At 53.3% G+C, this 26779-nt stretch overlaps 1 protein-coding gene across 1 annotated transcript; it reads right to left on the reverse strand.

Annotated features, from left to right (window-relative positions):
• Positions 1–26672, reverse strand: RUNX3 (RUNX family transcription factor 3). The gene is made up of 5 exons (XM_007935736.2): positions 26388–26672; positions 24341–24497; positions 15680–15784; positions 5047–5205; positions 1–539 (listed from the first exon to the last, which is right to left on the reverse strand). The coding sequence occupies exons 1-5, from the start codon at positions 26670–26672 to the stop codon at positions 1–3; spliced, it is 1245 nt and encodes a 414-aa protein (XP_007933927.2).
• Between the last annotated feature and the right edge of the window lie 107 nt (positions 26673–26779).

A 26779-nucleotide genomic window follows, 5' to 3' on the forward strand; every position in this document is an offset into this window, starting at 1 on the left:
TCAGTAGGGCCGCCACACAGCCTCGTCCATGCGGCCTGGTGTGCTCAGGGCCGTGGGCGAGTTGCTGTGGCTGCCATCGGCCTCCACGCCGTCACTCTGGCCTCCTAGGCTGGGGTTCATGAGGTTGCCAGCGGCAACAGAGGTTGCACTGCTGGTGCAGGAGGCAAGCATGCGGGTGGGTGAGCGGTCGCCCCCGCCGCTGCTGGCCACCATGGAGAACTGGTAGGAGCCTGAGGACGCGCCATAGTAGAGGTGGTAGGGAGACGGGTTGGCCTGGAATGGCCCGCTCTGGTTCTGCGTGGCACCAGGGTAGGGCGGTGGGAGGTAGGTGTGGTGGAAGCGGCTGGTGGCCGGCATGCCTGCTACTCCCAGGCTGCTGATGTTGGTGCCCGAGGGTGTGGCGCTGTAGGGAAAGGCGGCAGACATGGCCCCCGGGTAGTGCATCCTTGGGTCTGGGAAGCGGCTCTCCGCAAGCGGCAGGGCTGAGAAGGAGCGGTCAAACTGGCGGGGGTCAGAGAAAGGGTTCAGGTCTGGAGTGCCTGTAGGCAGAAAAGAGGGGGTCATTTGTTGCCTGAGGGGTTCTGGTTCAAAAAGCCTGTTTTGGTGATCCCGGTTCCAGATTGGGCTCTCCATTTACTATCCTAGGCTGTGCAGGGGGCTGGAGCCTGCAAGGACCCTTACTACAGACTGCCCTGAGGAGCAGGGGTCCTGGGGCAGAGACTGCCATGGCGGCCCCCCTCGGGCAGGGCTGTGCAGGAGGAGTGCTTTCTTCTCTCCGCTTTACATCTTCCTCCGCAGCCTGCCTAAGGGTGCAGAAGCGACCCCGACTGTGCTGTTAGGGGTTGAGGAGCTGGGAGCAGGGTTAGCCCAGACTTCCCAACAGGCATAGCCGGGCAGTTACCTCATCTCCCCACTCACTGTTATGAACTGTTAAGACCATGGGTGTGAAGAGGGTCTTCCAAGGCCTCATGAGATTGGGAGTTGGACTCTGCTTTTGCCGATGAGGAAACTGAGGCAGGGGGTAGGGTGGACATTGACTGTCTTTGTTGTATAGAAGGATTGGGTGGGCTCTCTGCTGTTGTACGTGAACACACTCCTTACCCCACCCTGGGCCGGAGCTGACCAGAGGCCAGATGATGACCAGATGCCACCCCTAGCAGCAAATGGAGATAGCAGGCAGAGGGGCTTGATGCTTTGGTTACAGAAAGACAATGTCCTGTCCCAGCTACCCTGAGAGTTTGGCTTCAGGATCAATAGTGTCCCAATTTCTGCTCCCTATTTTAGTAATTACAGATCTCCAAAACGTCAGCATTCAAAGGGCCTTCAGGACGGAGACTAACCCCCTTGGTGTAAAGATGAGAAAACTGGGGCCCACAGAGGGTGAGGCCCTTGCCCAGGGTCACACAGCACACTGGACCTGGAGCAAAATCCTTGGGTTCCCTGACACATACCTGCTAGGTAGTTGTCTCATCTTTGAGGCAGCACAGAATTACAGTTAACTGTGTGGCTTCTGGAGCCAGACTGTTGTTGTGTGCCATCAAGTCGATTTCAACTCAGCAACACTATAGGACAGAGTGGAACTGCCTGATAAGATTTCTTAGGCTTTTGAAACTTACGGAAGCAGATTACCAGGTCTTTCTCCCTCCAAGCCATTGGGTGGATTCGAACATTCTGGGTTCAAATCCTGGTTCTGCCACTCACTAGCTGTGTGTTTTGGGGCAAGCCACTAAACCTCTCTGGGCATCAGCTTCCCCATATAAAAAGCAAGGATAGCAACAGCTCTGAGGGATTAAGTTAGTGAATACATGTAAATTGCTTAGAAAGGAACTGGGCCCTGTGCAGGGTGTAGGGCTGCTGTTGCTGTGGCTGCACTGTCTCTTGCTCTGGACACCCAGGGAGACTGAGGCCCTGCCAAGATGAGCTCTGGCCTCCCTTGTTTCCTGGCCAAGGGGGTAACTCCAGGCAGCAGCAGGGGAGATGGCTGAGCCCCCAGAAGTGGCTCCAGGAGAAGTCTGTCCAGCCCCAACCCCCTCTGTCCTATCCACCAATGAGTAAGGGCCAGGAGAGGAACAAATTCTGCCCCTGGCCCAGCCCCCACTAGGCATTGCCTGCTGTGACTAAGGCTATGGGCACCCTCAGGCCTCTTGCTTCTCCAGCTCTCTGAGGTGCTGTGTGACCCTGTGTGACACTTGTAACTCCTCTGGGCTTTGGGATCCTCTCAACTTAGCTGGATCAATTTGGTCTTCCTGAGCTCAAGGTGGGGGGATGTAGAGACAAAGTCTGGGTGGCTGGGGCCTTCCGAATCATCTGGTGCCCTCCCTAATGGGTCCCCTGGCTGCTCATTGCTGCCATGAGACCTAGGGGGTCAGAGATGCCTGGCTCTCCACCCTCATCCAGGAACCCTGGGGGAGGGGGGAGAAGAGCCTGTACTCTAAGCATAGCTATGAGTGCTACCACCAGGTAGGAGCCCCATTCCCAGACAAAGGAAACCCAAAAAGGGACCCTAGGATGCAACTGGGGGCCTGTGGCCCAGGAAACAAGGCCCTGTGTAGTGTGGCCTGGGCCCAGTGCGTGGCCCTGAACTCACATGGGCTGCAGGGCTCAGGGCTGGGCCTGCTCAGACCTGCCACTATCCCCCCCGCTTGCCTCCTTCTGGAGGGTGTTGGAGAAGTACCTGCCCTTGGCAAACCCTCAGACCCTCCAGCAGCTTCCCCCAGGCTTCTGCTCTTCCCTCCCTGCCCAGGAGCCCTAGGAAACCCAAGCTGGCTGGGCCACTGTCGAATAGCCAATCCCAACACTGGAAGGAAATGTTTATTTTCTTCTCCAAATTGCCCCAGCTGCTGCATGGTGGCTGAATAAGCCCTTTGAGCTGTGAGAAGCCCCCATTGTGGGCGGCTGCAGCCTGGGGGCTGGAGGCTGAGGGATGGAGGGGCTGGGGCCTCCAGTGGCCAAAGCCAGGAGGTCAAAGGTATTAACAGGCCCCAAAGGGAGTGGTGGTGGGATTTGCTGAGGTGATCCGTAAGACGAAGCCTGAAAGTAGAGGCAATGTCCCACCACGACGGGGTGGCCAGGGAGACTAACTTCACAAGCCTAGCCCTGCCAATACACCCCACGTGGTAGCTCCCACTCTCTTCCCACTTCATAGACAAGAAAACCAAGGCTCAGAGAGGTGAAGGGACTGCCGTAAGATCAAATGTCCACAAAGTGCAGAGCCAGAATTCCTAGCCAGGCCCACCTGACTTCGAGGTTTACTCTCCTCCCCTGGGCCTGGCTGTCAAGGCCCTTTCCCCTCACCTAGAAGGGGATAGGCCTGGCTAGGGGGCTGGCTGGGTCAGAGGTTGTCCAAACTCCAGTGTTGTGGGTAGGTGAGGGAGGGGCTAGGGGCCCTCCCTTAGCTGTGGGGGAAGATCTGGGCCAGTCACTGCCCCCTACGGCCCAATCGCCTCTCCTCCCAGCCATAGTGGAGGCAGGGGCCCTGCCTGCTGCTCATTCGGGCTGGGGCCTTTGGGGTGCAGAGGGGTGGTAGGCCAGATTCCTAGGCCATGTCTACCCAGCTGTGGAAGGGCAAAGACAGAGCTTCCCTCCCACAACAAGGGGCTGGTAGATGACGGGAAGTCACTGTTCACACCCACCTGCTGGATTCTGGGGCTCCCTGAGTGGACCTCAATATCCAGTTGGGCCCTGACTCTGTCAGTGTCAGAGAAAGGCCTGGAGTCTGGCTACTGGACATTGACAAATGCCAGTCCTTGGGGATGGGCCGTGGAGTGCAATATACCCCCCCACTGCCTCTAGGGTAAGTCCCCACCCCTGTCCTCCACTGAGCATCTCAGCCTTGCTGGCTTGTGTTCAGAGAGGCTGGGTCTAGGCCTCTTCCTGAGCTGGACCCTGGGCAGGGGCAAGGCCAGGGCCACGGCCCAGCTTCAAGGAGACCAGGGCAGTACAATATGGCTCTCTCTTCCATGGCTTCACTGAAGAACTGTGCCACCATCCACTTCTAGCCACTGCATCATGCCTAACACTCATGGCAAGAGTTGGGGAGAAGAAGGGAGTTGAGTTGGTGATGGTCTCTACTGTGTCTCCTATCCCAGGCTCTTCCTGCTCTGTGCCCTTCTCACCCCCTTCCCTGTCCCCTGGGGGTCAACGTGGTAGAGACTTCGGTCCTGGTCACTGATGGGCCGTATGACCCAAAGGTGGTCCTTAACTTCTCGAGCTTTAATTCACTCATCTCCCTAATGGGTTCTAACCAGAAAGAGCAGATATCTGTGATGTATGGCAGTAGCCTGCTGGTACCGCCCCACCCCCTGCTGCTGAGTGAGTGTCCTCTGCCCTACCCTCCCACATTGCCCCTCTGCACCTCCATCCACTAGCTGAGAGAACCTGGAGGACAGAGCCATCCTCCACCATTCACTGAGCACCTACTATGTGCCACTCTGGGAGACACACCTGGGATCTCGCTTTGATTCTGCTGCTAAGTCCACCCAGGCAGTGGGGACAGAGACCCCATCTTGGTCCTCACTCCCACCTCAGCCCAGAGGAGGCCACCCGTCTCTCCTATCTGGGGGGGTGTCTCTGGGCCGGGTGAGGGGAATTTCCCAGGCAACTCTCTGTGCTTCTCCGGGGCTAGGAAAGCACTTCACAGTTTACAGAGCTCATCTGAGCACAGCCTTTCATCTGAGTGTCACCCCAGCCCTGGGCAGGAGCACCCTCCCCCACTCTGAGATGAGAAAGCTGAGGCTTAGAGAGGAGGGTCATCGTATCTGTCACCGGTTCCAGGAACTCCTGATTCAATAGCAATGGGGTCACTATGAGACTAATGTTCATTTGCCCCAGAAGACAGGGAGCTGCAGGAGGGCAAGGACTGGCGTGTCCCATTCATGCTGACCCCCGGGACAGGCGTCATCCTGGCACAGGGCGGGTGTTGGAAAGCGTTTGTTGAATGAATAAATGAAGGGCCTAGCCCTGGGCCAGGCACGAACAGGGCTTTCTGTCTGGGGCAGATAGAACCCATCCAGGCCACCCCACTCCGCTGCAGTCTCCCAGCTGTACCTTGCATGGGCGTCTGGGTCTGGCTGCTGAAGTGGCTGGTAGTGCTGAGTGAGCCTCGGGGGCTCGGAGTGCTTGGAGTCACCCGCATGCGCAGTCGCTCCAGGTCCCCGAAGCGGTCAGGGAATACCTTGGTCTGGTCCTCCAGCTTCTGCCGGTGCCCTGCAGGCAAGGAGGAGCCAGGGGGCCCATCAGGATTCTTTTGGCTTGCTAGTGTCTCAAGGCCTCGGGAGATAGGAGTGGGAAGCTCTATCTGAGGTTTAACCTTAGGTCTCTGTAGGGAGAACCCCTAGGTCACTCCTTGAATGGAATGGCCATCGCCCCCCATCTGGGGGCTGCCATGAGCTGACCACCCCATCTTCATCACTGTGCATGAGGGAAGATAGTTTTCCACATTCCAGAGCTGAGCCTCAGAGAGGGGGATCCAGGCCACAAAGCCAGTAGGGACTAGAGTCAGGATTTGAATTTGAGGTTCAAATCAGAGCCTGTGACCCAGACCTCTACAGCACACTGTTTGGCAGAAGGGGAAACTGAGGCAACAGGCATGGAAGAGTGGCTCAGACAGGCTGGGGGAAGGCAGAGAGAAGCCAGGAGTGCTGCCACCCACCACCTTCTAGCATCCCAGGCCACCCAGGATGCCTTTGAGAACAATGGGTGGCAGCCAGGGGCGGGCCCCCAGCCCTGAGGCCTGCACCATATCTCCTCTCCTTGGGTCTCAGATACGATGCTAGGAAGAGGCAGGGGGCCTTGGAATGAGGGGCTGGACTTCCCCATCTCTGACTAGAAGCTGGGGATGGAGGACCAGTGCACCTGGCTTGGGGTATCATACCTGGAGAAACTGCCAGCACCTTCCACTGCCCTCCCCCTCACTACGGCCCATGCAGGAAGGACCCCAGCCTTGTGTCCCAGGACCCAAAGGAGCCTGAGGGTCAAGGTGGCCAGGCACATGACCTTGTGTAGCCAGCCTAGGCTAAGAGAGCATTTCTTGGGTGACATCAGCCTCGCAGGATTCCTTACACACCTACCCATCACTTTTCCAATGACTCATTCTGTGTTTCACAAGCAACACACACAGGGTTACAAAAATAAAACCACTGTGGATAAGGCTAATAGCAGCCCCTGCCCAGAAGTTCCCACTGTGACTGGTTTGAAGACCTTTCTTTCCAGCCTCTCTGTGGTTTTATACATGCATTGACTTTCTTGAATAGTCTCAACCTGTATGTTTCTGTCACTTCAGTTTGCTTATCTGTAAAATGTCTGTTCACTTGGAGGGCAGCACATTCCTGGGCTCTACTGGTCAACCTCATTAATGCCTGGGCATCCAGCACCACCACAGTGCTGACCCAGCAGCCTCACCAGCCCCCAGGGAGACAGCCAGGCAGTCAGGGAGGTGGAGAACTGGGTTCTCAGAGAGGTGAGGAGACTTGCCCAAGGCCACACAGCCAGGAAATGGGCAGGAATTCCTGGACCTGGGCCCTGCAGAAAAGAAGGGTGGGGAAGGGGTACGGGGAAGACAAGGTTTGCCCAGGCCCTTGGGTCTGAGCGACAGACAGACTTTTCTAGAATGATAAAGATGGAAGGAGAGAGGAGTAAGCCAAAGTGCAACTCCTCATCATCCTTCCTTACCTGGACAAAGGATGTCATGGGGGACCAGAAAAGTACGAAATGGCTGCTAACCACCATTTGGGAATGAGAATGGTCTCAGAATGGGCCAGCTTTCTGATATTTTAAGTAGGATGCAACAATTCTGGTATCCGCAGACCTCTAAGCCCTGTATGTACTTCCACCTCAGCTGGGCATCTAAGAGCCCTCAGAGTGACAGAGTGGGGAGTCCTGGAGTCGTAGTGGGCTCAACAAGTCACCGAGAACCAGGAATTCCTACATTCTCCTCTGATGAAGCCCCAGGACAGGAACCCATGGGATGCTGGGTTGTGGGAACAGACCCACTTGGCCTCTATGGCTGCCTCCCAGGCAAGACCCTTGACAACAAAGGGGAAAACATGGGCTGGGAATGACTTAGGCTGGATGCCTATAGGAGTCAGGCAAGTCTGTAAATGGGATGAGTGGGTTGGGTGGGGACTATGCCAAAGTGGAGAGAGTGTCCCTTGTAGAAGGGGTGGGCGCCTCCCAGTGTCACTGACCAGTGCCCTGGGAGATGTGGGCCCAGTGCTGCCAGAGTGTCGTACTTCCCAGAGTGGCCACAGACCTGCTTTTACGTGCCATCTCCTCTATCTTATATGCTGGCAACTAATTCAAATACTGAGATACTTTAAAACACCACAGCCACTATAAGAGAGCACCTCTGAGTGAGAGATTTTGTTTTCTGGTTGGTTGTACCACTTTAGCCTCTGAGGAGTGGTTCATGGGTCCCCAGCAGAGGCTATTCTCTAGAGGATTGCCGCTGGGCTCAGTCCTTGGAACTGACACGCCTCAGAGGCTAAGCTGCTGCCTTTTTGTACCGAAAACGCAGGGACATGTGGACAAGCTCGGAATGAATGAATTCAGAACAATCTCCACAGGCAGGAAACTGCCAAGTGGACATGGAGACCTCCAAATGACTCGGCAGCAGCTTGGGTGTGAAAGATCTGGGGGGTCTTAATCAACCACAAGCTTGAAGTGAGCCAATGAGGCTACAGCAAAGCTGCCACAAAACCTCAGGCTTTGTTATTATCATCACTGGCAAAGAAAGTCCCATTTCTGAGTTACTCCTGGGGCCTGGTGGAAGATGTGGGGGCTGTACAGACAGCCTGGTCCTGGCACTCGCACAGCCTGGTGGTCTCACTCAAGTCACATACACTTTCTCCCATGCCAAGCTGCTGTGTCCCTAACATGCCACCTCATAGGTTGTCATGCTGGCTAAACAAGGTCTACCACCATGGGTTACCTTGACTATGACTGTCAATTCCACCCCTGCTCCTGTCCATGGGAGGCAGGATGAACATCCCCATATCAGAGATGAGGACTCTGAGGCCAGTGTGGTAAGTCCGTGCCTGGATCACAGAGGCAGGGCACAGTACCAGCATTCACACCCAGACCCACTGACTCTAAGTCCAGTGCTCTTTCACTGACACTATGTTCGTTCCCATTGTACAGATGGGGCAGATAAGGCTGCAAGACGAGAGCTAAGCTAAGCAGCAGGCCCAGAGTATGTATGACTCAGGTAATCCGACCCCGGAGCGCATGCGTCTGCCCTTGTGCTGTTCTGTCTTCCTGGGCAGACTTCCTGGAGGAGGGGAGTTTTAAAAACCCTTCAAGAATTGCTTCCTTCTTGCTGTGGGATGCTGGAGACACTGTGGGGGAGGGGCAAAGAGAAGCCAAGGTGGCTCCACGTGGCCGGGGCACCAGTAAGTCTCAGGGCCACAGGGCTGGGCCTTTACACTGGGAGCAGAACGGAACAAGAAGATGGGCCCCACAGAAAAGGCCTCTTTCACTCAGCTACCCATAGTGGAAGCTGGGTGGGGAGCTCTGGTCCTAGTACACTTGGTCACCTTGGGTCTGGCCCTCCTGTGCCCTGTGCCTCAGTTTCCCCTCTGCACAGTCTGCTCACTGAGGCTCCTGTAGGTCTGAAACTTTCTGGCTTAAAATTGCAGGGATCAGCTACTGGTCACACTGGGGCCCCAAACAGCAAAGAGGGCAAGCTGCTCTCTTCCCTAGTTGCTCCATGTCCCCTGCACATATATACTTTGCAGCCTTAGCTCAGGCACAACCCCAGTCAGAATAGTTTCCTGTAATTTTGGGGCTCAGCTCAATACCTCTCCTCCAGAAAGCCCCCTTCTCCCACCCTGAACCCCCAGGCACGTCTGCAGGCAGTACTGGCGGGTGTGGTAATAATCCAGACCGTGTCTGCCTGGTGTCTGAGCTCTTCCTCCACCCAGCATCTCAGTGCTTGCCATGCACAGCTTGTGTCACCCTGCAACAGCCCAAGAGGGAGGTGTATCACTGTCCCTATTTCACAGGTGAGCAAACTGAGGCTGAGAGAGGGCCAATGACGTGCTCAGGGTCACACAGATGGCACCTGGCCACCTTCTCTCCTCGAAGCCCATCCCCTAGGAAAGGAGTCTGGGTTTTAAAAATCAGAGGCTTCAGCCAATGTGGTGTTAGGACCCAGAGCTGTTTCTGCAGGGCCAGGAGGGTGGGAAGGGCACTGACAGTCTAGCTCTCAACTTAAGCCCCATGCTAACCCACCACACCCTTCTCCCCTCTGGGCCTGTTCCCCTGTCTGTAAAGTGGCTGCCATACCGCCCAACCTCTGAGGGTGAGGATAAGTTGTAGAACAGACAGCAAAGTGTCTGAGAGAAGAATATTTGGACAGAGGGATGGGGAGCCCCTGAGGAAGGCCCCAGCTTGGTCCATGGGCCTTGCTCCAGAAGCTGCACTCAAACCACAGACAGGCCCCCAACATCACCTCCTTGACAAGTCCCTGTAACCATCATCATGTGTGGGAGGGCAGATCCCAGCCTGCCTCCTCCTAGTCCCAGTGGCCCCCAGCAACTCTCCCTTATTTGCATGCTGAGTTATCTTGGGTAAGTTGTTCCCTCCCACACACTGGGCCTCAACTGTCTCCTTTGTAAAGTGGGGATCCCATTCTTTAACTCAAGAGTGAGGACCAGCTGTGAGAACTGAACATCTGGTTTAGCCCTGGGCCTCAAGACAGGAAGTGGATTTCAATGCTGGCTGGGCCATCTACTCACTGGACAGCTCCTCCCTTCCACATCTATCCCTTGGGGGTGACCAGCCTCACAGGAAGGGGATAAAGTTCAAAGTGGAGGAAGAAACACTGGGGCCCAAACAGGCTAGGGGACTCACCCAAAGTCACCCAGTGGGGTGCTAGAGGACAAGGGCTGGATCTCTGACTGGGGTATCCCTTCCTTCCATCCGCAGGGCATCCTTCATCACCACCAGCCAGGCCAGACTGGGTCCCAACTTCTGCCAGGTACCTGGTGTTTTGGGAAGAACTGAGGGGCCATCAAGGCCAACCCCCTGCCTCTGTACTGCATCAATATAAGCCCTGGTGATAAATGCAATCCCTTAGCAGGTACCTACAATGTGCCAGGCACTGTGTCAGGTGGGCTGTAAATATTGTCTCCACGATTTACAACCCTCTGTGCTACCATCACGCCTGTTTTACAGATGGGAAAGGGAAGATGTGACCAAGGTCACATGGTCTATGAATGGCACCCAAGATTCAATGGTTAACCCATTTCACGGAGCTTGGCTCCTAAGTTCTCGGGAAGGAGAAGAAAGTTGGGTCACCTGGCCATGAGGTCTTGGTGGCAAGAGGCCAGCTCGGTGCCCTGCCTCAGTCTGTGTGTGTGTGTGTGTATGTGTGTGGTGCGTGCACGCTCATCAGGGGGCAGTATGGGGTTGAGGATGCAGGGCTAAGCAGAGTCAGGCAGGGCCACAGGAACAGCATTGCCTGCTAGGAACAATGTGGGCCCCAATGACCAGGCCCTTCACCCATCTGAAGCCACTTGGCTGCCTCCCTCGGCTGCTCAGCCTGGCCCTGGCGTAGCCAGACACAGCAGCTACTGTCTGCCCAGCCCGCGGGGTGGGGAGCCCAGGCCTGAGGCCTGCTCTGCGGCCTGTCAGGAGATTTACACCCGACTTTTAACAACCACCGCGGAATCGCAGACGGGTGCTGGAGGAGGACTTATAAAGCAGCGCGGCCTGGGGTGGTCTGCCTGAATCGGCCCCCTGTGAGCGGATGAAAGCCTGGGTCGGTGGCTGGGCAGGGAAACTGGCTGGCGGGGGGCCAGGGGCAGGGAGGCGGGTAGCTCCCTCCCAGGGCCGCAAATGGGGCTTCCAGCAGCCTGGGGTTGATTAGGGGAGCCAGGGAGGTCTGAGGTTAACCCCTTCCTGCCTGCTGGGCTGACTCCCCTGGCTTCCTCAGCCTGTTCCCAGACCAGAGATGCTCCTGGGGGCTGTGGGAGTCCTGGGAGCTAGGGAGCAGGAGCAGTTGCCCTTCTTCAGCCCAGGGACCCCTCTGCCTCCCCACACCTGAAGCTGAGGGAGAAACTGTGGCACCTTTGGGATCCTCAAATGCCCAGCTGCAGGCTTAGGGTCACTTTTCCTCCCAGCACCAAGTCCTGAAGCTCCCACCAACCACACTGTTTGCTCACTTCCTTCAGTCTCTGCTCCACTGTCACTCTTTGGAAGGTCTGCCCTCACTCCCTGGTCAAAACAGCAGCCTACACCCCTCTCCATTTTGATGTTCTTCATAAGACTTCTCACTACCTAAAAATAAACTATATATATATATGTATTTCATCCATTTAACACACACTTATTGAGCACCTACGAAGTGCTCACGTCTCTGTCCCAGGGGTGTGTAACAGTGCTTGGAAACTAAAAAAAAACCAGCCCCCCACCTTATGGAGCCTAGATGACAGTGGAGTAATCAGTGAACCACACAGCTTATTAGAAGACGATAGATACTCTGGATACAATGAAAGCCAGGAAGGATGGGGAGCGGCAGGCACGGGTGGGTGGGTGCAGCTTAAACAGTGTGGTCAGGAGAGGCCTCGCTGAGAAGTTTGAGTATAGACCTCAGAAGGAAGCCACGCCTCTGGGGTGTTTGTGGGAAGAGGGTTCCAGGCAGAGGAAACAGCAAGTACAAAGGCCCTGAGCAGGGTCCCACCTGGCAAGCCTGATGGCCAGCCAGGAGGCCAGGGAGGCCAAGTGGGAGAGAGAGGAGGATGGGAAGAGAGCAGGCAGAGGGGGAATGGGACACAGGTCAGCAGAGCCATGGGAAGGACAAAACTCATTTACCTCTCTCCCCACCCTAGAGAGTGAGCCCCAAGAGGGCGGAAACCTGCCCGTTGGGTTCCTTGTGGTGCCCCAGCTTCTAGAACAGTGCCTGACAAGTGGCAGATGCCCAGGAAAATATTTGTTGAGATCATTCCATGTACACTTCTGAGAGGAAAAGGTACACAGCTTTCAGGTTCTTAAAGGATTTGGTGAACCAAAAAGAAGGTGCTGGAGCCACCCTGCTCAGGCAGGATTAATAACCTGTGTCCTACCCTTCCAGGTGCCAGTACCTGCTGGTTTAGTGGTTGCCAGGCTGTGATCCACAGACCCCCATCCCAGAATCACCAAGCACCACACTGCCTCCCGCTCGAATCCTTGGGCCAGCTTAGCAAGCAGCTTTTTACCTGACCCCCAGTGACTCCGAGGGCCGCCAACACTGAGAACCTCAGAAACCGAGGCCACAGAGGCAGGAAGCCACCAAGCCAGCCTTCAAACTCATACAGCCACCTGGCTGCAGGTCGGGCATGCTGTGCAGGGCACCAGAGGGGAACGACCTGGCCACAGAGCCCACAGCCGGGCCTCCAGGATCTGTGACTCCCACTCCTTGGCTCCTAGGACCAGCCCTCACCCCAACCCTGCCCCACAGAAGGCTCGGCCCTCACTTGGGGCTGGGGTGGAAAAGCAGGAGAAAAGCCTGGGAAGGAAATGCTAGAGCTCATGAGGCTATCCATAGTCCATGAGAGTTGCTGGGCACTTTCTATAGGCCAGGCAGCTGTAGACTCATTAAACATGCACATAAATCCTTCCAAGCAGATACTATCACCCCCATTTTACAGATGAACCCATTGAGGCTCAGAAGGCCCTTGCACGTGGCCCTCACTTCCCTGAGCTCCAGGCTGGAGCCCCCAGGGTCCTCTGAAGCCCACCCTCAGGTAAGCGGCTTTGCCTGCATGGCCTCTGTCTTCTGGGGTTGTTAAGAATCGATTAATGGAGACTCGGCACAGGGACACAGAGGTTGCTTACAGACCAGCAGCTGCTGAGCTGGCCTCTTTCCTTTTACAGATGGGGAAACTGAGTCCTGGAAAGAGGAAAGGACTTGTTCACAGCCACAGACTGAAGGCCAGGGTGGGGCTGGAACCTCAGGTGTTAGTGAGACGCCACCTTAGGGCTCAGACTCTGCCTCAGACCTGCAGAAGCACCCCCACCCCAGCTCTGCTCTGAGCTGTTCTCTAAGTGAGCTTCTGCCTAAGATTTTGCTGGCACGAACAAGTCACTTTAAAACCACTGCCCCAGTCCATGTCAAGGCCTGAAGAGGGACATGGCCATCTGCCTCAGGCCGTGCAGCAAGCCTGGCCCTTTACCCGGCCCATCTCCCAGCCCTGTCCCTCTCCTGCTGCTGCCTTGTTTCCCCCAGGCCTCAGTGGCATCATCCTGTGCCACTCTTCTCTTACCAGCTGATTCCAAGAAGGGGCTGTCTCAATCCCAGGGGGCTCCAGGAGAAAAGAGCAAGCAGGGGATTCAACTGGGGGCTATCAAGGGCAGGGGCGAGCCTCCACCCTCACCCAGAGGCCCTAGTGGGGGAGGATGGGCTGCTCTGGGCTGAACACGGAGGGCTCTGAGGGCTGCCAAGCATTGCCTTGCCCCACAGTGACCTTCCCATCAAGCTCCAAGACCTCCTGTCACATGCCTCTAAGCATAGGGGGCTTGCTGCTTTTTGGTGTGGCTCCTAAACCCTCACACTGGCTCCAGTTTGGCTCCTGTCCATTCTGATTTCGCCGCTGGAGACTTAAAGCCAGATCATCACCTCTTTCAGTGAAGACTCTACACCTCTATTAATATGGCTTAGGGCTGTTGGCAGCCATGCTACTGCTGACCAAGAGAGGCTCCCCATCGACTAATGGTGGTAGTGGTAGTACAGGGAAGAGTTGGGTAGAATGACATATGAACCCTTCCTCTGCTACAGCCAGATGCTGCACATACTTGGTCACTGATCTCCAGGCCTGAAGAGTAGTGGTACTATCCTCACTCCATAGGGCCAGTGGCTTGCCCAAGGTCACACAGCAAGTAATAGCTACAGCTACCCAAATGAGCACCTGCCAACCTCCTGTAAGTGCTTTACACAGGTTGACATGTTTTCTCCTCACAATGGCACCATGGGGTACGTGCTTGTACAAACCCCTCAGTTTAAACAAGGGAACTGAGGCGTGGAGATAACATTCCCCAGGTCCCTGGCTCAGGATCTGCTCTCCACACTGTACTGGAGTAATGGGTCACAAACGTTTCTCAGCCGTCACTGCTTCAAGTGGGTCTCTTAGGGTGGGTCTGGTCACTGATCCAGTTCACAGATGACAAAACTGAGGTCACAAAGGAGACATGACTTGCCCAGGATCATGAAGACCAAGGCCAGAGGCATGGAAGACCCAGCAGGAATTCTGGCCAGAGCAGGTGCCAGAGCTGATGACACAGGCCTGACGACCATGTACAAGTGCTCAGGGGAGGCACAGGGGTGACCCTGAGAGGCCTGGAGTGGAGCTTTTCCAAGGTCGCTGGGCTCAGCTCCAAGCCTTTCCCAAGTGGCCAGACTCTGGAATGGGCCAGAAAGTGGGCACATGGGGAGCCAGATCTGCCTGAATCCCAAGAGGAAAGGGGCTAGCTCAGAGCCAGACAGGGTCCGTGCACAGCCACCCTCCCCTTCTGAGAGTCCTGGGCCCCCTTCAGGGTCTCTGGGAAGACTAAGGGTGGGGCTCCTCCCACTGCTTTGCTCAGTGTGAGGTCCAGGACCAGGAGCCCTGCATTCTCACCAGAAACCCTGGCTTTGTTGTCATGAGGATCCCGCGAGGTGATAATAAATGTGAAGGTGTTTTCTAAACCACAAAGGGCCTCAATTACAAAGAAAGAGACGGACAGGTCAGGTCACAAGGGGAGAAAGTCCAGCCAGGTGTTCCAAGTCAGAGCTCAGGAGCAGCCAGGCTAGAGTTGGCTGGCTGGTTCTTTGTTTCTTTCATTCATTCATTCTTCATTCATTCATTCACTCATTATTCATCAAAGACCTATAGTCTACTCTGTGGCACCTGCCCCTACAGATTTCTAGATCTTAATCTGCAAACTCCAAGTTCTTCAGTAGGCAAAGAAATTTAACACAAACTCCCCTTAACGCTAAAACACATGAATCAGGACTCCCGCCCATAGTAGATGCTCAATACATTTTTGTTGAATCACATTTGCATTCCTGAGCACACTTGTCTTGGTCCTGGGGTCAGAGTGCCTGGGCTCAAATCCCAATACATCTCAAAACCTGCTTGACCTTGAGCAAATCACACACCAAGATTCAAAGGAAGAGATTCCAGGGAGGGCTCAGCCACACAGGTAGACCAGCTCCAGCCTTTCCCTTGCTTCCTCCCTGTCTCCCTCTTTCCCTCCCTTCCTCAGCCACCAGTGGAGGAAGCTGGAGTGGAGTAGAGCGTACCTACCCCTAAGGTCAGCCCCTCACTCCCAGCCATCACAGTCACACCAGAACAAAGGTCTGAAGACCTCCCCATCCTTTTTCTTTCCTTGTCTGCTGCAAATTCACACTCCTGCAGCCGACAAGGGGCAGATCTCACCAGAATAGGTAGTCAACAAGCCAGTCCTGTCACTGTTCCCACCACCACCCATCCTCCCGGTCTCTTCTCTGGCCTTCTGAAGTCTGGGCTAAGCCCAGAGGGTTTAAGGCATTGTTGGTAGGCACACTGTGTGTGGGAAGCAAAGCTGAGGGCTGCAAACCACCCCCACCCCCGATGAATAATGAATGCTCCAGGAACCCAATGCCATCTGCTTGCCCTTTGCTGTTTCTCTTCCTCCACTGGGCCCTTCTCCCCATCCCAGGGGGCTCAGTGGCTCTGGCACTTACGTCTGGGCTCCCGGGGTCCATCCACAGTCACCTTGATGGCTCGGTGGTAGGTGGCCACTTGGGTAGGGTTGGTGAACACGGTGATGGTCAATGTGAAGCTCTTGCCTGGGTGGGAGTGGAATAAAGGCACGAGGTTGGCACTTGGAGCTAATCACAGCACCTTAGTCTCTCACCGTACACCCCACCCGTTGTTGCTGTTGTTTGGTGCCATCAAGTCAGCTCCCACTCATAGAGAGCCTATGTACAACAGAACGAAACATTACCTGGTCCTGCGCCAGCCTCACAGTTCTTGCTATACTTGAGTCCCCCACACCTAAAGCCCCTCACCTTCAACAAGGGGCAGGTTTCTCTCCTTTGACCCCGGACAGAAGGTAGGACTCCGGGTGAAGGTCAAACTGCTGGGGTTGGCATTCAAGGCCTCTGGAGGTCTTAACATCAACTTTATCACCTTTGTCCCACCCCATGCTCTGACCACCCTGGCTCACTTCCTCCCTACTTCTGGATCTTCCTTTGTGCTATACCTCCTATCCCTCATGATTTTGGGGTGAGAAGCAAGGATGGGTGCAACTTTTTTTCCCCTGAAAGTATACTATTAATGATTTTCGTAGAAGATGTCGAAAACCCAGAGAATATAACAAAGAAGGGTTATCCCGAAGTCCACGAACCAGAGATAAACACTGTTAATATTTGAGTGTTTTCTGCTCCAATCCTTTTTGTATGGGTGTGTATATGGCACAGTTGAAATGGTGTTAAAAATCTGTTTTTGTGCCCTGCTTTTTTCATTTAATATCACATCCCAAGCACTCTTCCGTGTCATTAAAAATTCTTCATAAACTTCATTTTTAATGGCTGTAAATTATTTCAACTCATGGAAGCCTCATCTTTTATTTACCCGTTTCCTTACTTGGGTATTTACATTGTTGCTAATTTCTCATTGTTGTGTGCAGCTGTGGCTGGACAGGGAATGATTTGGGAGCTGTAGACATTTAATTTGTAGACACAAAGGCTATTTCCAGAACTCTGTTCTATTTTTAGATATGCATTTGGCTCCAGAGTCTCCATTCAAAATTCCTGAGAGCAAAACAAAACAAAACCCCACCAAAACCCAAAAAACAAAAACCTTTAAAATAATAACTTCTTACCATTTAAAATAAAAGGACAATAAACTTCTATTTATGAAAAATCTTTGCTGCATCTCTGCTTACTTCTTTAGGATTGATTCCAAAAAGTGAAGAGCGATTTCACTGCATTTGAGGGGCCAGACCCAATTACGGGTGCTGGTCTCTCTGGAAGGAGCTTCAGTGGTGAGGTGCCTAAGGCATTTAACTGCTAACCAGAAGGTTGGCCGTTCAAACCCTCCAGCTGCTAAGATTTACTGCCTCGGAACCCACTTGATGGCAGTGAGTTTTTTTAGTTTTTGGTCTCTCTAGAGAGGGAACTCTCCAGAGAGGCGGCACCAGGGATGTCAGGATCAGGGTGTGACTGTGCGTCACACGGCCGTCAGCACCAGGACCCTCTATTAGTTTGGATGAGCTTGTAAACTCTCTGACTTCGTCTGCCTTTCTGTTACTGATGAGATGGAAACTTTTTGTGTGTTTATTAATCCATCATAATTCAACACACATTATTGCTCCGTGTTCTTTGGTTAAAAAGGCTTTAGTGCCTTTTAAAAATTGCTATATGCTGGAATTGCTAACCCTTCCTTCCCACGTCGTGTTCATGGCCGTTCAGTTTCCCAGTTCGTTGGTCTTTCCTTTTCATTTTCTGACACAGAACTCTTGTTCATTTTCAGTTTTATCTCTCATCAGTCTTTCACGATTTCTTCTATTGTTTTTATGTGGGGGCAAGGTTCCCCAGTCAGAAAGCAGATATAGTTTTACCTTAAACAAACAAACAGCAGTCTCTCTAGTTTTTGCATTGAATTCTTTGATTTGTCTGGAGGTTTACTGGTTGGCATGATAAAGGTAAGGATTTTTCTTCAAAGGGTAATCCAATTTCCCCAGGACTTTCGATGGAGAAAGTGACGCTTTCTTGCCCAATTCTTAATTGTCATCCAAAACCTCCAGGATGTAGGAGGAGATGGTAGGGACCCGGGGGGTTTGCTGATGCCCTAAGTCAGACTTCATCTCCTAGTTCTCTGCCTCCAAACCCACCTCTCTGGATCTGAGTTACAGGTGGGGGAGCTCCCTGAGGGCAGGGCCAATAGCCTGGTGCACCTGTATCCCCCTTGGCTGGCACAGGGTAGGTGCCTGAGGGAGTCTACCCAAGGAAATCCCTCTGCTGTCCTCCCACCACTTTTCAATATCCCTACTTTGCAACTGGGGAGATGACAGCTCAGGGAAAACCCATATTTCATGCACATCTGGTGATCTGTTGGTTGAGTGATCAAATGACAATTCCAGCCCTAGAAACAAGAGGATCAGAACAAAAGTAACTGAGCTGGGTTGCTGGGGCCAAAGCACCCAGGGGCTTGAGACACTAGGGGGAGTTTAAAGCTAAGGAGTAAGTGAGGAGTGACTCCCACTGGGAATACTGAGGACTCTCTGGAAGAATCTTCCCCAACCAGTGGGCTGGAGGCAGGGTCAGAAATGCAAAGCATCACCCCTGGAGTCCTGAGTCAGAAGAATAAACATGGCCCCTCACCCTCACACCTTAGGGGCACCTTCTATGTTTTGTGGAAACATAAAATTCAGAAGATGGAGGGAAATGCCAGGTAGGTAGCTCCCAGCCAGTCACCTCCTGAGACTCTCCTCTCCTCCCACCTCCAAGCCTTCCCTCACTCTGAGGTCCCCAGGCTCTTTAGCTGGTATTGCCCTGTAACGCCTCCTCCCAGGCTCTAACCAGCAGGGCACTATTGCTGTCCCTGGGCCTATAACCCCCCTCCTACAGTGGGGACTGCAGGAAGTGGTGCTGCAGGTCAGCCATGCAGATGGGGGTTTTAGACAGACAAGCCACGAGACAGAGCAGATGACTGGCTGAGGACACTGGGCCCCAGCCCCGCAGCAGTGCAGCCCCTGCCACAGATGGTTAAGTGCCCCTGGTTCTCATCTCAGCGAACAGTTGCCTGCTCAGTGAGGACTTCCCTGGTCACTTTATATAAAACAGGTGTTTTTAACTTGGCATCCACGGGCCCCTCCCAGACCTGAATGGACCATGAATGGGGATAAGAAAAAATTATTTTGATTGCCCCTCACCTCTAACTGAAACAGCATTTCTCTCAAGTATGAATGTCGACAACAAACCACAATGGTATTATGAACAGCACCTGTGACCTTGTCACCAGCAGATGTCACAGATATTTATATATCATATGACAGTAGTTGAAGATTTCTCTAAATATCTTTTATGTTCGTCACCACTTCAAAATCATGGTCGTCACTGGGCCCATTGCTAGATCTTGTTATTTAATGCCTCAATAAAGCAGCACATTTATCACAATTTTGCTTTATAATAGTTTGCTGACTATATTTTAATGGAATCGGTTTCCTTTGTAATCTTTGTATTTCATTTTATGCATTTAAAAACATTATTCTGGGAAAGGTATATGGGCTTCACCAGACTGCCAGAGGTCTTGTGCAAAAAAGGTCAAGAATGCAGATCTGCAGCCTCATAGACCCTCCTTCCAACTCTGTTTCCTATACCTGTCTGAATTTCCCCACAATGCTTATTACTTCTAATAATCCATTAACTTTACTTCTTCATTTTATTTTCTATCTCACTCCATTAGACTGTAAGCTCTCTAACAGTCAGAATTTTTGTCTTGTTCAACGCTGGGTCCCCAACCCCTAGAACAGCTCCTGGCACTTAGTAGGTGCTCAATAAATGTTTGTTAATGGCATCAAAGGCAGAGATTATTGTTCCCATTTTACAGATGTGAAAAGTGAGGTTCACGGAGGAGCAGTGAGTTAATGTGTAGAGTCCAAAAAGGTTAGAATGTGCTGAAGCCCACCCCTCCACACAAACACTAAAGTCCTGCTCCTGGGGAGGGAGACGCTCCCACCTCTACCAGGTAGCAAACTGTATGCCACTCCCTGAGGTCAACAGCACTTCCCAATAGCTTCCTCCCAGTTTCCAGGCCTCACTTCCACCCCTACTGAAAAGAGGAGAGAGGGAGGGAGGGGAGAGGAAGGGAAGAGTTGAGGCCTCAGAGCTGGAGTGGGAGGGAGGGGCAGGTGCCAGGGACAGCAGCCAACAACCAAGAGACTGAAGCTGAGCGGCATCTGAGGCCCTGTCCACTGAGATGTCAAATTCCATGAACCAAGGCTGGGAAGAGTTATCTCCGAGTGGCCCCTGCCCTCCCTAGCTCTGCCCAGCTTTCTCTCTGCCTGATGCCAAACCCACCCATCCAAAGCTCACCTTCTGGAGTATAAGGCAGAGGAGACAAAGGAGGTAGGCAACTTTGTGCAGAAAGCCTGGGGAAACTTGGGATAAGAACATGAGTCCAGGAATTACAAGTCAAGGCACTCCAAGGCCTGGTCCTGGATGGAGGGGGAGAAGTCCCAAGTCTGGAAAATAAGTGGCCTCAGACATTTCCTCAGGATCCATGGCCCCAGACCAATCAACAAGTACAGTGTTGGCCTCAGGCAAGTCCTCCTCCCTCTCAGCCTGGGTTCCCGTGTGACAAGCCACACGAGCTCCACAGCCTGAACGGGACATGTCTGGGGAACCTCTGACATCAGATGGCTTCTTCATGTATCTCATTCTCTAACAGTGGTCACCCTGGCTCACCCCAGATCTCCCACACATGTCATCCCCAAATCCCTCTTCACATAACTACTGCTTCTCTTGAACCAGTTCCTGACAATTCAGGAACTACTGTGCGTTCCTTCTCAGCTAGGTCAGTGGTTCTGAGTGAGCGCCTCCTAGAGGCCACTTTGAAGATCTGTGATGGTGAGTGGTCATCACAAAGCTAGGTGGGACATTGGAACAGAGAAGGGAGGGTGCCGACACCCAGTGCTGCACAGGGCCGTGACTAATTCATTCTTCCTGTGGGTGAAAAACTTGCTTATCGAATCTGAACTGTGAGCCTAACTCAGTTTTCTAAAAATAAGGTAATTTTGTTTTTGCACACTTCTAGTATCTACTGAATTTTTGAGAAATGCAAGTGCTGTGTAAATTGAGGGAAGACTGCTTTTAAAAAAATTGTTCTTAATTTTGCCAACAGTTGTTCACAATTTCGAAAATGACATCACTGACGGCTGAGCGTTTTCCGCTTCCGAGTCCCGTCCACCTGCTTGCCAGTAGCTTTGGCTCCGGGGGCTTCTGTGTGGGGGTGTGAGCATCTGTCCACCTCCCTAGTGTGGTCTTGCCCCAACATTTACATATTCAAATACAGATTTTATTATGGACTACTTTCCTTTTCTTCTCTAGTATACTCATGGAATTATACAGATTTTGAAACTGCAGGTAAGTAGGTAGGATACGATGCCTACAAATTCCACAGCAGGATACTAAAGGGAGCGTGACAAAATACTTATTGTAAGGAAGGAGCGCTGGGTCTGCGAGGGCAGCAAGCAACCCAATCACTGCCGGGTCACCTGGTTTTCCTCTCTTCCGCTCAGTTCACACCTTCAGCCTGATCTTAAGAGCCCTGTGGTGGTGCTGTGTGTTTATCTTTCATGACAAACTATCTTCCTGAATTAAGACAGAATAAAAGAATAAGAAGCGAGGCAACAAGTCGAAGCTTCCACCTGGCTTCTTAGTGCCTGACAAAATGCAGAGAGCCAGGGAAGGGACCTGGGTCCCAAACCCCAAATTCCACTCCCAAAGTGGCCCAGATTATCTGTGTCAGCCAGTGAATTAGTCCCTCAGATGGGAATTTTCCAATCGGTGAAATGGGTACAGCAGACAAGTTGCTGCGGGCCACAGGACCCTGCACCCTCTTGTCACTGCCAGCAGCCTCCACCTCTCCCACCATCTGGGTTTCCCCTACCCCCCGCCCAAACCGCACCACAGTAATCAGACAATCAGTGATTGTCACCACTCAAAGGGACCTCAAAGACCTCCTCCAGCCCCAGGCATCTGAAGTGACAACATCTCTAACAAGTATCCCTCTATCACTAGGTGCCAACTGATACACTCTTGTCAACTTCCTTCATCCTCACTGAACCCGATGAGGGAAGTACCAAGACAAGATTAGTCCCATTTTACAGAAGAGGAGACTGAGGTATAGCGAGGTTGACCAATTTGCTCAACATTACCCAGCTGACAGCATCGGGACTCAAATCCAGGTGGGGCCAGGCTCTTAAAGGATGTGAGACTGAGGGCTGAAGGCCTGGTATAAAGTTACACAGATAGTCAGAACTCACACTCATGCCTCTTTCCCACCTCCCAGGCCTGCTGAGACTGGTGACAGCATGGCTGTGAGAGCAGTGCATAAACTCCACCTCCTGCATCTATCAGCCAGAGCCCAGATCCTACCCTAAGCGGTGCCTGCTCCAAGAACGAAACCATCTCCCTCCTTGCAGGCCTCAGGGGTTGAGATGGGCACAGATCTCTCAGCATGAAGCCACAAAGAGGTCATCTTCAGCGCCCTGGGTGACCAGTGAATCCCTTCTTTTTCTACATCTCACCTCCTAGGAGAGGAGCAGGGTGGGAGTGTGGAGGGGCTACGGGAAGGAAGGAACAGTTCCGATGCACTCTAGGGCTCTCTGGACTGATCTTCCCTTCGGTTAGCCTCACAGAAGCAGCAGCGATAGTACCTCCCTCCCCCACTCCCTAACTTGGGCCGGCAGACCTGGGACTACTCTGTCCAGCCCCCGCCCAGCAGTCGAGCAGCGCCCTCCGTGCCACACATCAGCAAGTGACTCTCCTCTCGGGGCTGGGGCGTGGGATTAAGTTGCAAAGGGTCTGAAAGATTGGGGATGACAAAAGGGGCTTCGAGACTAATTAGGAGCAGCAATGAAAGCTTAATTCATAAAAGCAAACATTTTCCATCCATCAACCTGCAACCAGTTAAGGGCACCGTTTGAAAGAAATCTGTGCGTGGGGAAGAGAGCCAACAGGAACAGGAAATGTTCGAAAGAATGTAAACTATTTCAGTTTCATAAAAAGTAACAAGTAAACAGTTATTACATGCAAATAATGCCCTGGTTTTAATTAATGCTGAAAAGTCAAAATGTGTTTGACATTTGTATGTATACATTGAACAGTTAGAAAGGAAAAAATGGTGCCCAGATGCCCATTTCTGAGTGGGGCTGGCGGCTCGGAGGGAACTCAAACCTTGAGAAGGGCTTGCTTATTGGTGATGAAAAGTACAATTCTGCTTCAGCCCTTCAGCCTGTGTTGGGTTGGGAGCCAGCACAGAGGAACCCAGCTTACTCACTTGACAAAGCTGGAGGAGCAGGCCTGATGTTTGGGAAGAGCACTCGCTCAGGCTTCAGCCACATCTAAGGCTGGCTAGTCTTAAAGGGCCAGTGGACCCTCCATTTTCCATTTCACTGGGGGAGAGTTTCTAGAACCTCTCCACCCAGAAGTTAAGCGATGGAGTTAAGGTCTCAGTAGCTTCCCACACAACAGCCTCTGGTAGCAGCTCCAGTAGTGTCTTGTCCTACCTTCCCTCAGAATGCCGAGGAAGATCAGACAGGCAGGGTGGCACACTAGCCTGGACTCTGGGGTAGGAGATGGTAGCCACTGAGCTGTGCTTTTCAACACGCAGCATCCTGCAGTGCACGCCTTTCTATTCTTAACTATGTCAGTGCTCCAAGAGCTGGGGAAACCATGGCTTTGGGGGACTGCAGCTGGGGAGAGGTGGCCCTGAAATGTGGGAGAGATTTCTGACCCAGTGGGCAGAGGCGTATCTATGGAAAACAGGGCTTATGGCAAGCACTGAAATTGCATCGCCGACAAACATCTGACACCCATCTTTCAAATAACTGTACCAGAATATCAGCTCAAAAATACAAGCCTCAAGCTCGTTAATCTTCTACTTAATACTTTACGGCACCACATAAAAATCACAACTGTACCTTCCTTGCTTTCACTGATGAAAATTGGTCTATGACGTGCTCACAGTCATTTAAAAACATTTGTTTTTCAGTTTCTTTCTACACTCAGCAGAGCAAGATCACACAGTCTTCCTTGATCCGCGCAGGCTCTCCAATACGAAAGTATTGGTTTCAACTTGCTGAATGATCTCTTGTAGCTGGCGATGGAAACTATGATGGTTAATAGAAACTGCTCAGTGGCGCCCCCCTTCACGTGGTGCCCAGGGCACGTGCTATACCTGTCATACTTTAGATACTCTTGTGTGGCTGGGACATTTGGGCCACAAAGGCCAAGGACTTGTCCTCTAAACCTGCTTGTTGAAAAATCTACATGCCCCCTTTTTGAGCTTGTTCATCCAGAATCTTCTCCCAACATCTTTTGTGCAACCTTGGGCACTTAGCCAGGAAGCATGGAATGGGGAAGGCTGCAGAAGTTAGCAAAGCCTAGAAAGTGGGTGAAAAATGTGTCTCTTTTTGGCAAGAGGCTGTACCTTTCCTCACATCCTCAGAGGCTCGGTAACACCATAGGGGTTCCAGACCACTGTTTTAGACTGAGCTGGGCCAGGAGACCTGTTCCTGGAGCTCCCTTTGGGACCCCAAGGCGTCTCTCTCAGCTTCCCTCCCTCCATCCTTACCACCTCTACACTGGGGCTGATGCAGTCTCTCTCCAGCTCACCTCGCCCGCTGCGGCCCACAAAACGAAGGTCGTTGAACCTGGCCACCTGGTTCTTCATGACGGCCGAGGCGTTGCGCAGTTCCGCCGAGTAGTTCTCATCATTGCCTGCCATCACGGTCACCACCGTCCCATCTGGCACGTCCCCCAGCGCCACCACCTGAGGGCACAGGGAAGAAGGGCAGCTTAGAAAGGCTGAGGGAGGCTAGGAAAAGGACCGTAGGGGAGGGGCTGGGCCAGGCAGCTCCCCTAGGTCCCAGGCGCAATGCGGATTTCTTGAATTTCTTAAATGCCAGTGGGGAAATGGCTTAAAAACAACAAAGACTTTCCCCCAACGATAATAAAAATAAGAAGACGAAATCTTTACTTTCCATACCAAAATCCTGGATGACCTAGTTAAGCCATATCCCAAGAAAGCATCTCTCCAATTACAAAGCCTGAGCAGATGCAGTGAATTGGTTCAGTCACTGTAATGTGGGATGCTGCTGTCGCCTTCTTCCCTTCGGCTTGAGCAAAAGTGGTATCAGCACACTCTTAGCAATTAAGTCTCTCTAAGTAAAAATAACGTCAACAACAATAATAACAGAACTGCTCCCTGCACCTCATGAATGCAAGAGCCATTTGAGGTGTATTTGGCCTCTTTGGAGCCTGAATCCGTTTTGCAGGGAAAATGTTAAAACAAGCTGGTGCTCTATGAGGAGTGGTCCAGAAAATCTCCTTACGGGTGAAGGGGGTGATGTTGGTGTTGGTGGCTTTTGATAGCAGGAGGGTGCACCTGCTGGAAAGCGCTGGGTAGAGGTGAGGACGGCCTCCAGACACCCACCAACCCCCAGCACGGAGAGGCAGCTGCCTTTTGAAAAGGACTCAGACTCTGTAGCCGGAGTCACAGTCATTTAAACGTGGCTGCCGCGTGCAGGGACTAGGGATCCAGATGGTAAAAATTTCAAGGAGAAAATGTTTGGGGTCTGATTAAAAAGGCCAGATTTCCTGTCAACATCCTGTCTTCTTTTAATTTCAAAGATCCCTTTTAAGCTCTAAGTGACAGTAAAACCTCCAATCTGACGATTAAAGTCACACGCCTCCCCCCCTTCGGGAGATTTCCCCCACTGGTATTTTAAGATGTCACCCGGGAGACCTCAAAGAGCCACTCATCCCTTTTTCCAATTTGGAGTCCTCTTAATGGGAGTGAAGAGGGCCTCAGCTGCCAGCGGTTGCTGTTTCCAGCCACCTCGGGCTCTGCCACCCCAGCCACCGGCCCTTCCTGCCCTGCCCTTTCTCACGGCAGCTGTGAGAGGTTTAGGGGAAAACCAAGACGTTTTCGTTTCATCTCGCTGCCCCCTTAAAAAAATGAAAATGAAACGGTCGCCTACTCCCTGGCATAGAGAAAAGGATCCTCCGAAGGCCTAAGGGCTTCTATGGTGTGGGAGTGCCCCATCTAAGCCTGGCATTCTGGATGCGGATCCCGGCGGGCGCAGCCGATTAGGATGCAGTGATCCGGGTTTCCGGCCTAGGGTCGTCCTGTGTAACAGTGAATTGGTTCAGTCACTGTAATGTGGGATGCTGCTGTCGCCTTCTTCCGTGATCAGTGTTTCTGATCCGTGCAGGAGAAGTGCTGCCTGCAGCTGAGGGTCGGCCCTAATCCACCCTTTGCACCTCATCTCGGGTCTTCACGCCCTGGTCCCGGGGATCCGCTTCCCGGTTGCCCGCAGGGCTGCGTCCGAGAGGTCTGGGCTAGGGAAGGCGAAGCCCCATCCGCCCTTCTTCGCATCAATATCTCTCCGCAAAGCTCCCCGAAGACTAGGTGGAGAAGAGCTTGTCCCTTAACAATCATCTGCTCGAGGCGCATCCAACATGGAACTCCGAAATCGCGGGGAGAGCGCGTAGCGAGGTCGAAAAGAGCCTTGCGTCCGGGCTGTGGGGTGCTTGGGTCTCCCCGCCCGGTGGCGGGCAAGTCTTCTCGTCTCCTCTTCCCTCCCAGGGCCCTGGCTCCTGGAGCCGGGAGGCCGGGAGCGCAGGGCCGGTGTCCTCCCGCCCCGGGCCCCGCACTCACCTTGAAGGCGACGGGCAGCGTCTTGTTGCAGCGCCAGTGCGAGGGCAGCACGGAGCAGAGGAAGTTGGGGCTGTCGGTGCGCACAAGCTCGCCCGCGTGGTCCGCCAGCACATCCACTACCGATCGCACCTCGGGCCGGGCGCGCCCGCCGGGGCCCACGGCCGCCTGCGCGCTCAGCGCGCCGCTGTTCTCTCCCATCTTGCCGCCGCCGCCGCCGCCGCAAGGAAAGGCCGTGGAGGGAGGTGTGAAGCGGCGGCTGGTGCTCGGGTCTACAGGAATACGCATAACAGCGACCGTCAGGGCGCCGGGCGGGCGGTGGCGGCTCGGGCGCCTCCTCGGCCGCCGCGGCTGCGAGAAGCCGGAAAGCAGAAGCGGCAGCGGCGGGCCGGGGC

This window comes from Orycteropus afer, unplaced genomic scaffold (genome assembly GCF_000298275.1).
Source record: "Orycteropus afer afer isolate SDZICR_OR568_19922 unplaced genomic scaffold, OryAfe1.0 scaffold00031, whole genome shotgun sequence".
Taxonomy (NCBI): Eukaryota; Metazoa; Chordata; class Mammalia; order Tubulidentata; family Orycteropodidae; genus Orycteropus; species Orycteropus afer.

Bases quoted from the DNA above. Each gene is read 5' to 3' on its own strand.
- RUNX3 (XM_007935736.2), bottom strand. From the start codon at position 26,672: ATGCGTATTCCTGTAGACCCGAGCACCAGCCGCCGCTTCACACCTCCC. The intron at 24,498-26,387 runs GTGAGTGCGGGG...CTGTGCCCTCAG, and splicing joins CGCTGCCCGTCGCCTTCAAG to GTGGTGGCGCTGGGGGACGT. The intron at 15,785-24,340 runs GTGAGCTGGAGA...ACTCCCACCCAG, and splicing joins TGTGGGCCGCAGCGGGCGAG to GCAAGAGCTTCACATTGACC.